This window comes from Lasioglossum baleicum, chromosome 10 (assembly GCF_051020765.1).
Source record: "Lasioglossum baleicum chromosome 10, iyLasBale1, whole genome shotgun sequence".
Classification (NCBI taxonomy): Eukaryota; Metazoa; Arthropoda; class Insecta; order Hymenoptera; family Halictidae; genus Lasioglossum; species Lasioglossum baleicum.
Window position 1 is genome coordinate 3,312,797 of NC_134938.1, and position 13,441 is coordinate 3,326,237.

At 48.2% G+C, this 13,441-nt stretch overlaps 1 protein-coding gene across 2 annotated transcripts in view; it reads right to left on the reverse strand.

The window, feature by feature from the left end:
* The window catches only part of LOC143213059 (protein groucho), a 169,185-nt gene that overhangs the window by 28,874 nt on the left and 126,870 nt on the right, over positions 1 to 13,441 (reverse strand). For both annotated transcript variants that reach the window (XM_076432545.1, XM_076432544.1), the window contains exon 7: positions 13,245 to 13,270. In XM_076432545.1, coding sequence (XP_076288660.1) covers positions 13,245 to 13,270 — 26 coding nt within the window. The remainder of the gene's footprint in view (positions 1 to 13,244; positions 13,271 to 13,441) is intronic.

Genomic DNA, 13,441 nt, shown 5'->3' on the forward strand with positions numbered 1-13,441 from the left:
AAGGTTCGACTGGAATGGCCATTCACTTCGCAAAGAAACGAGAGACTAGATCCTCGAAGCAGTCGCAGAGAAACATTCTACACTTATCGCGCCGTGCGAACCACCCCCGAAGTGACGAGACCAATCACCCGATAAAACGCCCCCGCCATTTTGAGCCGGTTGTTCAACCGCCTTTTCATATTCTTCCTTCTGGCCTGAACCCCATTTTCTATTACCCTTCACCTCAGCATTTACCGTTCGCGATACGCTCCGACGAGCCGATCGACGAAGTGCACGGCTCCGCCGAAAGAGGTAGAATCGTCGCGGAAAGAAATAAGGAGAAAGTCGGAAGGAGGCCAAGTGGTTGAAAGAGCCGCAGAGCAGCGGCTGGGAGGGAGGATGGGGGGGTTGAAAAGCTCGTATCTCAAATCGAAAACCGAGAACGGGCGGAAGAGAATGCGAGTCGTTATTATTCGTGCACGGGTAAGCTTCCCGGGTTCTCGCAGAAGCAGCTTTTCTTCGTTCCCCTCGACCTGCTGCCGCGGCGGCTCCCTTTTCCCCCCCCCCTCTCTTGCAACGGTGCCCTCTTCTATCCGGGACTTGTCGCGATCCGGAAAAATATTTCTCTCGTCGCGAGGCAACGGCGGCAGGTTCTCGAGCTTGCAGCGGTACGGTGACAGTGTGAATCCGTGACAAAGGGGTCGCCGAGGCAAGGCGAAGAGGCACGGCGAAAGTGAAGAGGAAGAAGAGACCGAAGGCAGAGAGAGGGTGGAAGAATGTCTGCTCCTTTCCCGTGTCTGGCTCCGGTCGAGGTGTCGACTCATAACCAATTCATGAAACACCGAGAGACAACTCTTCTCGGGGGTTGGAGTGCGGGGCGGGGCGCGGCTAACACCGAGGAACGACTGCGGAATATTTATTTATCGCCGTCACGACGGCGTAGCGGACGCTTTTCCTTTTTTTTTTCCTTTCTTTCTCTTTCCCTTCCCCGTTTTTCGTTTTGCCCCTCACTTCCCCGAGCGACGGAGGAACGAGCGTAAGCTACTCGAGAGAAGAGCGTATCCCACCCCCATCCGCTCCACCCTCCTCCCGGCCGGAGGAAGTCCCTCGAGTTGCACGAGCACGAACTTAATTGAATTTCACGATACTTACGCCCCGATCCGAGTAGCTCGCGGCAAATTGTCGCGAAAGCGAGTGGCCCTCGATGCCAATGAGAAAAGTGCTCGAGAAACGGCGCCGCATTAATTCGTTCGCGGAGCAGAGCGCCGCCGCCGGGCCTCACGGCCGAGACTGCGAGACTCCTCTCTCTCTCTCTCTCTCTCAGCCTTTGTGGATCCCTCGATCGCGACGACACCGTAACCCCGGTCAACGAGTTTCGATCTACAAGATGATTCGTTCAGCTCCGACGGGGGTAGGTACTCTTCACGCGTTTCGCCGAGCTTGAATTTTTCAGCGAGCCAAGATCTTCAAGCTAAACGCTCCTCGAATCGCGGGACACGATAACCGAAGTCGACTTCCGCGCCGGATTCACTTTTCCAATCTGATCTCACGAGTTTAGATTTGATTCCATGTGCTACATATTGATGTCAACGTATTCGATGGTCTTTCGTTGGTTCCCCGGATCAAGAAAGTAACTTGACAGTGAAATGTCAACAAACCGGCCAATCGATTTGGCCTGTGACCGTTCGTACATATGTATTACGGGCACCGGAAAGTAATGTCGTATTTTTTTCGTAAAATTAAAGTAGTAAATCAATGGAATAGTCACTGTTCAATCCCTAATCGGTAGAATATAGATGGTTTCTGATCAAAGAATGTAGAAAGTCCGGTTTTTAGCTTTTCTACATTTCGGAATTTTTTCCACTTAAACAATGCTGCATTGTCCTGAACAAATGATCATCAGAAGGTGCGACATCGGGTGAATAAGATGGGTATGGTAACACTTTCCAACCTAACTCTTTGATTTTGTTCGAGTCTTTTTTGCAAATAGCATACAATGCCGGATGTGCAACTCTTCTGGATTTGAATCGGTCATTTATGAACTTTGAGCGCGGATATCTCAGAAACTATGCGAGATAGCGAAAAACTGAATCGAATCAATCTTGTGGAACATTTTGTCAGCTTTAATTTTGTATATAATGCTCTTATCGCTAGGACGCACAGTTTCCGAGATAAAAGCGGAAAACCGAAGAAGGGGACCTACGTGCTCCCCTGCACCTTGCTCACCTCCTAGCAGTGGGTTCTTTTAGTATGTTTACCTCCTAACTAGTCCAAACACAGACCCAAAGTTAAAAATTGTATTCCTTCCATTTCCCTCTACACCCCCCTTATGAGCATTCATTGACTGGACTAATCCCTAATACAATCAAATTATAGTAGGGTGAGAAAAAGAAGTCCAGTTACTTCATACGATGTTTCGAAACTCGATAAATTATCACATCCTTTTACGTAGTACACTAACGCAAAATTCATTTGTATTCTACTGTCGCTCTGAACAGTATTATACAAAACATCTGACCTACGATAATTGAAACTCGCCTGAAGATCCAATTTTTATCCATCGAGTCATCGATCTGCGGTTCTTCGTCGCGAAATAACCAAATCATAAATTCACGGGGGATCTCGGTGAGCCGAGACGCCGAAAATCGGTGAAGATTACCGAAACAAATGCACCGGTGTCGATTATCGATTTCCTGGTATCGAACTGCCGATTAAAGGCTCGTCGAGGGGTTCCGCAATTGCTCCGAGGATCGGCGAGTCGCGCGCCTTCGAAAATCGGCCGCAAATAGAGTCGCTGGCCTATCGATTGTTCCCCCCTACCCGCGTTCCTTCCAGGCTCTTTCCTCGGTGTAGCCATTTTTCCGGCGCTACGCCTCCCATTGGTCGCGACGCTCGCGCTCTGCCGGCACTCTCTTTCCGAACTTTTCCTTTCTCTCCTTCGACCGGCTTCACCCCTTTTTCACCCGGCCGTCTCCCCGCACTCGCCCATTTTTTTAATCCCATCACAGAGTCGAGCGCACACCAACGAGCCTGTCGTCCGGAGGTCGGTAAATTAAATCTCGAATAAAGTGCAAATAAACGAGCAAATTCGGGGGTGGAGTAGAGAGAGACCGGGAGGGTGAGATGGAGGGGTTTAGCCGGTGTCGCGCAGCCTAGTGGCTGGCGGTCGAAAGTGCGGTGAAAAAAAGGAAACGACAAAAAGAAGGGAAAAAGAACGACCCGTTGGACGAGGGTGGAAAAAACGTTCGGTGCCTCCCGGAGGGCGGGGAGGGGAGGGGAGGGTGCGACCGCGCCGGATAAAAGAGCGAACCGACGCGAGAGTGTAATTTATTTTAATTAGAGTGACTGCATTATGTAAGCGGGCGAAGCGCCGATGAAAGGGTTTGAAAGGGTTCAGAGATCCTGACACCGAGTCCCGAGCAACACCGCCGCCTGTTCCTACCCGCCGCGCGACCCTTGCAACCTGTGCGCCCGACGATCCATCCCCCTCTGGAACGGACTAATTCACTCCTGGCCAGGGCCGTCCTGATTGAACGTTTGAAAAGACAGCTGGAGAGAACGATGGTTGCCGCGTGGGGACTCCCGTTCGGCTACTTGGAACACGACTCGTTTGTCGATTACAGCGGGGGCTGATGGGGGACGGGGCGCTTGAAAGAGAGAGAGTCAAAAAGTTGGCTGCGGACCGTCCCGATTGGGAAGTTGGATAGTCAAAGCTGGATCGGGTTAATTGTTCCGGAAACGCGGGAGGGGACCTGCGGAGATGAATTTATCCCGCGAATGGTACAAACGTGATGTAGAATAGAGATTTAACGTTCCTGTTAGTTTACTGCTAGTATAGCGCACGGAATTCTTTCGTGGCAATTCACAGTTTATTTACCGAAAGCCTGTTAACACGCTCGCGCACCGGGCCAATTCTGACAATGTTGCCAGACGAGTTAGCAACATTCCGCCGGGTTATGTTACTTCAAAGAAACTGCTGCAGTTTTCCATTGTTCAACGTCTATTACAACTGATCTGAAGTTAAACGGTTTTTTGCGAGCAATGTAATGGTGTTTGTAGTTTCTTTTATCTGCGCTATTTTTTTTTTTTTAATGAAGGTGGCCTTCAACTTTTCGAATGTAGATTTTACATCGTACGGAAGTGTGTGCCGAAACGACTTGCAATATAATGTATAAATTTCCAAAGAAAAAGGCAAATTGACACGGCAAATTATAAGAAATGATCAAGAAAACATGGTGACTTGATAGAAATGTCGCGCGTGTCGTGAATGATAGTGGGGTCACGATGAAAGAGCAAAAGTGGTTGCCGGGGTAGCTAGCGATGAGCCTGGTACGCTCGTCGCCAGAAACACGGTGGGGGTTGTTCTTCCTCTCGGCGGACAGGGTAGAGAACTACTGATCCCTGCTGCCTTACCGACACCTCTGATCTCGTTAGAGGCGCATTAATTAATTTACAAGATGGCGGCGGTAGCAACGATGACGACGACGACAACATAAGAGAGGCAGGCAGCCGCTGTGTACAGTGGAGATAGGATGGTTAGGGGTGGCACGTTTTAATTACTAATTGAAACGTTCCCTCCCTACCGCCGCGTGGCTCTCCCCGTCCTTTCGCCCGTAACCACCCCGACCCCGGTTGCTTCCTGCCGCTTCAATCCCATAACCTCGCCCTCTTCCCCGTCGTCATCCTCGTCGTTACCGCCTACCATTCCCCCGGCAATTCCACCCCCGTCTAATATCCGTCTCCGTCGGGGGTACTTAATATTTTTAAATACTTTGTACCGAGCCCTCCACCGTCTGTCTTTTGTCCTTTTTCCTTCCGTCCCGTCTCCCTCATTATATCGCTCCCCGACAGAGGGAGATGATTCCGAGCCCCTCGTTCTCGCGGCGACGCACCACGCCAGAATTTATGAGAAGGTAAATCCGTGGCTCCCGCGAATTAATTAATTAAAAACATCACGCCGCCTTAATGACATTTTCCCTCTACCACGCCCCCGCCGCTCTTCCTCTCCGCCGCTCTCCTTCCGCAATCTTTCGGCGCCCCGCTCGGCCTGCCAACCCCGTGTCTCATTCACGCCGATCCATCTCGTTCCGCGTGAACATTTGTTATGGAAATCACAGTAATCCCCGCCATCCACGAGAGAGAGAGCCGTCCCCCGCTAATGGCCATTTTTCTCGTTAAACGAAGAGACAGAAGGAGGAAGCGCTTCGAGCGCGTTTTTACGAGACACTTCGAGGGATTGTTATACCACCGTTCGAAACAATCCCGCGCGAGGAGACTGCGTTTGATGCTCCATCGAGAGCCACCAGCTATCCTCGATCCCCTAACGAGGTTCGCTGAATTTAGTAGGGGCTGATCACACCCTAAATCGCAGAGTAAACTAATACTTGTTTCCGTCGGGGGGACTCGATGTTACGGGTTCGGGTTTAAGCGACCGACATTGCCAACGAAAGCACCCGAGCGACAGCAAATAGAAAGCTTAATCCTCGTTGCGTTTTTTTTTAATGGAACAGATTGTCGAAAATGACGTTAGCCGGCTTGTCCGTTCCGCGCTCTCGAAATTTCGAATTCCCGGCGAGCCGGTTTTGCCGTTTGCAATATTCATCAGCTCATTTTCCACGTTCAAATACTCTTTTCAGCCGCCGCCGCGCCGCGCCGGACAAAGAGCTCAATCAAAGAACCGGACGTTTAATTCGGGTCGCAAGAACCGTTCCAAAAGCGGATCACAGAATAACATAAAACAAACATTTGCCCCGGCGCGGCGTGGTGGCGGCACAATGATTCGACCGAAGGAGTGCATAATTAATTAAAACGGCAGGCAATTACTTCGTAACTAATTATTCTATTCATATTACCCGGCCGACATGAGAATTATTCAAATAACGCGACGAACAAGCGCCGATAAATGTTCAATTTAGCGAGGGAGTATTACTGAAATTAGGTGGTTTTGCAGAACCCGGCCCCCGTATAAAATGCGCAGCGCAACACGGAAACAATCGCCGGATAAATATTTAAACGCAGTCAATTATGCGAACGGGGTTCGCGAAATAACCGGCGCGGCGGTACACGCGAAAGTGGCCATAACTCGGGAGACACGCTCGCCTACCTCGCGTAAACAAATTTTTCCGCTGTTTTCGCGTTCCAAAGCAACCAGCTCGCCGACGCGTTACGATGCTCTGCGAAGGTCCGCCGTTTTTTCCTCTCTTTTTCCAACCAGGAGAAAAAAAAAGACAGAAGGAAGAAAGAAAACGCTCGTCTGTTTACAGACTCTCCGCGGCGCTTCGTGCCGCTCGTTCCCGTTTTCTCGGGGTTAATTTTAAATTGTACCGCGCCGTCCTTCCTCGCGAATCCTCTTCGCTTCTCGTCCCGTGAGTCCCGTCTCGCCGGAGAGTTTGCTCGCGAACACCGCCTCCGGAATACTAGAATCTGGCGCGCGGAAAAACAAACAAATATAAATTTCTGCGTTCCACGGGCTTGCACGTGGCCGTGTTCCCGCGGCTCTTGCAGCGGCGCAACGTCTTCCTCGTGTTTACGCGCGAGCATTTGATCCGGCAGCGTTGAAACACGCGCAGGGCGGAACGGAACGGAAGAGGATAGGGACTCTCTTGACGTGCGGGGGCGTGTCTCGCGCTATTCGAACGTCACCGGTTGTTTCAGGTGACGCGAAGAAGCGCAGTAAACGTTTCCCTTCGGTGCAACATTTGCGCAGTCCCAAAGTGCACTGAATTGTTCTTTGACGAAACATATTTGTAGCACTGTCTGACCGTAAATGTCTAACGTTTTGTCGTTTGTAACATTTTCTTACCCGAAGTTATACGATATCAAAGACGGAGAACTCTTCGGGCATAGTTTAGACACTTTTTAATGGAACCCTCAATAGTGCCAGCAATTTTCATTGTGAACTCTCAATAACGTTATCTAGTACTTTCATTTAACCCCTTGTCGTACCTTTTCTTTTACAGTAACAGTGATTAGAACGTCTTTACGCACAAAAATGTCGTAGAAGAACTACATTTATTTTAATGCTTAAATATTTATTACAAACGAATCAAATATTTTATTTCATCTAAAACGAAACGCGTAACATTCACATTTGTTAAACTTTGTTAAAAGCCGTCATCACGAGTCTGGCTCGACATAGTACGGAAAGGGGTTGAAAGAAAATGTCTATCCTCTCTTTTTTGGTACAGCACAATTATTGAAAGTCCTATTAATAGTCCGGTAAAGTGTTAACATGTTTAGCGAGATTATAAACTGTAACCAGCGCTGGGCAAAAATTCCATTTAAATAAAGTGGGTTCAGAACCACTTATTATTCAAATTACTTTATTTATTATTATTGAAAACACTTGGAAAACCCCCGCCTTTATTCGAACTTCTTATAGAAATTAAATTTTTCCCCAGCTCCGACTGTAACACAGAGCTGATTCGCGCCCCGACAATTACGCGCCTAAGTAAGCTGAAAACCGTGAGAAAATAATTTAGTCCAGCCAGCGCCGAAGAGTAATCGAACGACTGTGCAGTGAGGCCCGGTTCCGGAAGCGAAAAGCGCGGTGCCAGCCTCGTTACATGTTCCCGGCCGGACCCGAGAGCGGGTCGCGTGTAACGTGGGAACGGTGTGGCATTATTTGAAGTCCCAATTATGCGACACGCAAGCAACCGACACGGGGACACGTGTCAGCCTCTTCCCAGTATTCAACAGCAACAGAAGGGGAGTTGCGAGGGAAGGGTAAAAGACCGACGTACCAGCAATCAGTAACATTATACGACGCGACACGAGCCAACCACCCCATTAGCATTCATATTTCAATTTCATAGCCCTCGGGCTGCCGGTGGTTGGAGATCCTATAAGGCAACCGTGGGGTGTGCGACAAGGATAAATAGAAGTTCGATGGAACGAGAGAGACCGTGGAAAGGAGAGGGATGGTGAACTAAGCGAACCAGAAGGAGAGGAAATGAGAGAGAGGAAGATGAAGCGAAAGAGGATTACGTGGAGGGCCAGGGAGAGGGCGAGAGAGAGAGACGCGAACAGCGATGATGAAAGAGCTGAAGAGGAGTAGCAACGGGAACGATACTCTCTCGCAAGTAGCATCGATATCCGACAGATACCGGCTGTTTCGTAAATATCAGCGTCGCGAGATTCGTTCGATTTTCCATTCACGTTTCGCAAAACGTATCAGTTATTCGGACTCGTCGAGCACCGACATTATCGAGGGGCTCGATTATAAACATCGGGATAATGTATCGCGTAATTAGTACGCCCCCGAAATATCTCATCCCAGCTGAATATTGTATTTCCAAAAATTAGCTCGCTGATTAATAACCCAGCGTCGAACGTTACGTTTCCGGGAGTTGATTAAAATATTGCTCTCTGTGAACCGCAACCGTTCTCTCCAGCTAGTGATTAACGAAAAACATTTACACACCAACGATGTATTTATGTACTATGTACCCTGTTTGAAAAATTCGTAGAATCGCGTCAACAAATTTTGTTGACCGAATTTCGGTGTTTCAATTCTGTTTCAAGGCGACGATATCCCCTTCAAAGTAGTCTCTTTCTGAATGTACATGCATGCACTTGTTCCAGCGACGTTTTCCAGCAACAAACATTTCCCCTACTTTTACCTTTTCCGTCTTCCTCTCTTTAAAGCCTGCGAATATATCTTCCAGTTTTTAGACGACTGCGATTTACATCTCTAGCGATTATTAAGACCGTCACTGTACACTAACTGTAAGCCTACTGTATAATTGTTAAAGCTAAAATAAACCTATAATAGGTTTCAGTGGCTGAATAACAAAAAAAAAATTTGCTCTTCACTGTATACCAGAAGAACGTGCCGATATAAGGATGGAAATTTCGAAGCAGCCGGCCGCCGGTGGTGTTAACAATCAATTAAAATTATTCGAAACGCTCCGGCAATCTATTGGCAGCACCGTATCGCGATCAGCGGTTTAATATTGTAGAACGCGTTTTAAAATGTCGCGTCGATTGTAAATGTCCGAAATATTAATAGAATTATTCCCGCGACCAGCAGCGCGTAGCTGCACATTATGAAAGCAGATCGAGCAAGCGAGATTACGCGCGACACAGAGACAGATAGATAGATAGAGAGGGAGAGGGAGGGTCGGGTGCAAAAGGGCTGGCGGATAAAGGTGGAAAGGGCGGGACGGAACAAGTGAGAAACACAGACGGAGGAGAGAGGCGGCTAATACCGATGGAAACCTATTACCATCTATCTCAATGCCGGTGTAATGGATGCGCAGCCCCCGATTATCAATCCGTAATAATTGTGCATATTAAACGGACGCTAATTATCGGTCCGGCCGCGGGCCACGGGCACCGCCGGCAAATTGCGCAAGTTATGCTGGGTGTGTAACGCTGTTAAAACACGGCCCATAATGACGGCGCGGAAAAGAGCTACGGCGAAAAGATAATTACACTGGAAATCACTCTCTGCCCGAATATAGCGCGGTCGCCAACTGCGCCTCTGCAACCCTCTCACCTGTGCAACGCCTCTCTCTCTCTCCCCACCCTCCTCCTCATCAGCAACCCCCTCGCCGGTGCTCGTCGCCCCCATGCCCCCGCAGCTGCCCGCGATCGTCGCGCACCGGACCGAGTCAAGTCCGAGCGAGTTTTATAAAACGCTCAACGTATTAATTAATGATCGTTATCGACCGGCCTGCGCCAAGCCGCGCCAAGCCTCGCTCTGCCTCGCCTCGCCTCGCCCCGCCTCAACGGCCGAGTTTTATTCGTACAGTTGTATAACGCGTCGAGCGATTAATATCGCGGACATTATTATTCACCTCGGGTGTCTTGTTCGCGCGATCTCCGCGTGCCGAACGATCGATCGTTAACTAAATCCCGCGGCCCGGCCGGTACGTATCACATGCCGCTATTAAGCAGCAGCGCGACGCGTGCACGGCAATTTTTCCCACGAGCAGTTAATCTTATAAATTGTTATAGAGTGCGCCCCGGTTGCTCGATACAGTACAAGCGAGGGATGAAATATCCTCTCCTTGTTAAACACTTTAGGCCCCGCGGGATGAAATACGCAGTTTCAGATACGCTTAAATCTTCCGCTGTCGTGTTTCCTTTCTGAACATCGCTGCCCCCCTCCACCCCCAACTATATACCCGTACCCCATTACCAAAGACAGTTTACTTAGTGGTTAATGCACGGCTGAATAATTCATGCTTTGTCGTAGGTATCAACCACGAGGACTTTTTATTAATTAATAATTAACATTTTCAGTTTTCCGTTCGAGCAGGGCATTCGTTAAATTGTGTCGCGGCGATCATTTATTCGAATAAAAATGTTTGTGTTGTCCAGAAGCGTGTCTCGAACTCCACAACTTTTTCTTGATAATAATAATCAGATTACTTCTGCGATAGTTTAAATATTGTGACGTATATGTCATAAGCAAATCTACTAATTCTACTAAGTTAATAACAATATGCACCATAATAGATTGACTGATTGATAGATAGATTAATTATGCGAAATAAAAATTGTTTGCATCAATTACAGGATACAGGAGCAGCATGGCAATTAATTCGTTTAATTAAGAATTTTGGTATAGTGCAAATATTATATTAATATTCTTAAATGATTTTAATCTTTTGTCAGAAATGCATAAAATCCGCAGTCTAATGCTAATTGTTCCGATTCGTATCCTGAATAGTAATTATTATGACAAAATTCTGGCTACATTTTCGATGGGAAGATAAAATAATGTTAGTCATTCGTAACAGTTATACATAACCAAAATTTGTTAATTAAATGTGTCAACTGTCGGACCGTAACTTTCAAATTTTGTCTTGGAACAATTACGACGACAGCAGCAGCTCGCGCCCCTTTGAAACCGGGCGATGAACCAGCAAACATCTTGAAATTAACGGCTGCTCGGACGAGGCGGCGGCGGCGGCGAGGCCAATTATCCCCTCTCCCGGGGCAGCGGGTCCGTTAATTGAACGCTGGAAAAAAATCTGAATCCCCTCCGTTCTCGATTTCGGGGGAAAAATTCCGGCGATCTCGGAGGATTTCCTTTTATTTCCCCTGTCAAAAGACCGTCGAAGCGGGGCGCGAGTTGACCGGGGGACGGGTGAGGGGGGGGGGCAGGGTCCAGAGCTTCACCCCTGCCCTCAGCCCCTCTATGAATCCTGGATCCAGACAGCAGCGCGATAGTTCCCTAAATCGATTTAGCCGGTGCGCAGGGGAACTTCTTCGCGATCGATCGCGAAACGATTCTGCGGGCCACTCGAGATCGGAAGCGACGCCGGGAACACTGGCCTTGAGCGGTCTCTCGAGCCTTTTTTTGCCAGCCCCGAAGCGCTTTTAATAAACGCGCGCCGCGCCCAGCAGCCGCTTTATGCTATCAAAGGTGGAGCGACGAGAGGCGGGATGGGGGAGCGAGGGGTTAAAGGGCGCGAGCAAAAGAGAGAAAGAGAGTCGACGGGGCCGACGTGGGGAGGAGCAACTGCGGAAAAGAACCGGGGGTGCATTTGACGACGAGCTTTTTACGGCCCTGTGTTCCGGTGTTCGGGCTTTTACGTCCATTTCAGGTTTCCTCCTGTTCCACCGGCTGATCCGGCAGACTTCTCTGTCTTCTTCTCACCCTCTTTCCCTTTTCATCTGTTCACCTTCTGCCTCACCCCCCAGTTCACCTGTTTTTTCTCTTTCCTGCTCTCTCTCTCTCTCTCTTTCTTTCTCTCTCCCCGTTCCTCTATTCAGCCGCGTTTCTACGCTCGCTGGCCCGAGCCTGATCGCAACGATCCCTCGATTTTATTTGCTACCCCCCGCCGTCCACCGCACGAACCCTCGGCACCATTCACGGGGACGCGCGAGCCAAACGGGGTCTAATTTCTTTTATGAGATGAAATTCGACGCAGACCCGGAGTCGTTCCCTGAACGCGACGGAGTCTTTGGCAAGAGCTAATCCCCCGATTCGGGTCGATCGCAGTGATTTGGACTCGAGGCGTGAGATTTTTGCGAACGACGCGCGATCTCGTAAAGCACGGCAATCGCGCCGCGCGTTTACGAGAGCTACCCTGTTCTGCGTATTTGATGCGGAGCTTGCGAACTGTTCTGATGTTCGTGTTTCGGTTCTTTAGGTAGCTGTGAAAAACTCTTGTTCTGCATGACAGTTATGGACGACCTCGTATCAGTTTCCGTTTCGGTTTTTATATACGTTTTTCTATAGTCAGTATTCTAAATTTAACAGTATTCTATTACATCTAACAGTATTCTCTAAAATTATTTTAATGTTTTTACTGTTTGAAATTACACCAACTCATTTTTGCAATAAATGCATAAAATCCGCGGTCTAATAATAATATCTAAGAATTACAAGCGTCGTTAATGTAACGCTTATACTCGATAATTTCGAGAAGCAATGAAAACATAACTGCTCGCAATCCCGTCGCGTAACACCGGTTATTGGGTGATTCTGCAGGTTTTATGGGGATCTCATAGACTACAATGTACTTGTTAAGAAATAACACCTCTATTGCATCAGATAAAAGGATTCTTCAACTTTAACCTAGTACATATCTGTTCCGAATAATACGGGTCGATACGATAATATTAAACTGAAAATAACAACGAAAAGAAAACTAAAAGAATATTACTTTTTGAACAACTTTATTACAAATCCCCGGTAAGAAGCACGGGTCAACATGATTACATTTTGATGTCGTATTCGTTAAATCAACTACCAAACGAGACTATAGACAACGAAGTTCCGAACAAAGTGGAAAGGATCGCCGAATTCCAGTATAATTTGCGATGGTACGCGCGATTAGTCATAACAGAGATCAATCGATTCTAATTGTCTGTTGCGGCTGCGTCAGCTGTCGCTTATTAAAGACGTGTAAAAGGGTGTCCATCGAGCGTTTCGCTTGAAGATAGACGAGCGGATTAAGGCGGATACGCGAGGCGGTAATCGAGGCGGCAAGATAATATTCGGGATTAGGCGTCTACCCGCGCGCGTGTTTACGCACACCGCCGCCTCGGCTTCGTCTCCGGATGCGAAATTCTACGATGGGAAGGAAGTTCAACGACTTCCCGATGCAATTATCGTTTCGCTGCTTGAAATTCCACCGCTTTCACAACGGATCGACGCGGATCTTCGACTTGAGCGCGCAACAGCACTGTTATTTACACGCGGAACTCAAATAGTCCTATCCTACTCGTTTGTTAATACGCCGCTATTGCCAATTCGCGAAACCGTGATTTACTGGTGTATAGTGGTTCGAATATTTGATACTCACATGCCTCTCCTCGGCGGGATTCAGACCTGAAACAGAGAAAATGCCTCCGTTAATTTCCTCCTCTTTCGCTCCGTTAAACATGCATGTAGATGCTTGTTTAATTATTTTGGAACATCGGTAACTAGACTGTTACTTCCTAAATACATTAGGTTGTCCCGAAAGTGTGTTTCGTTTTCGACCAATACATTCAAAACAAA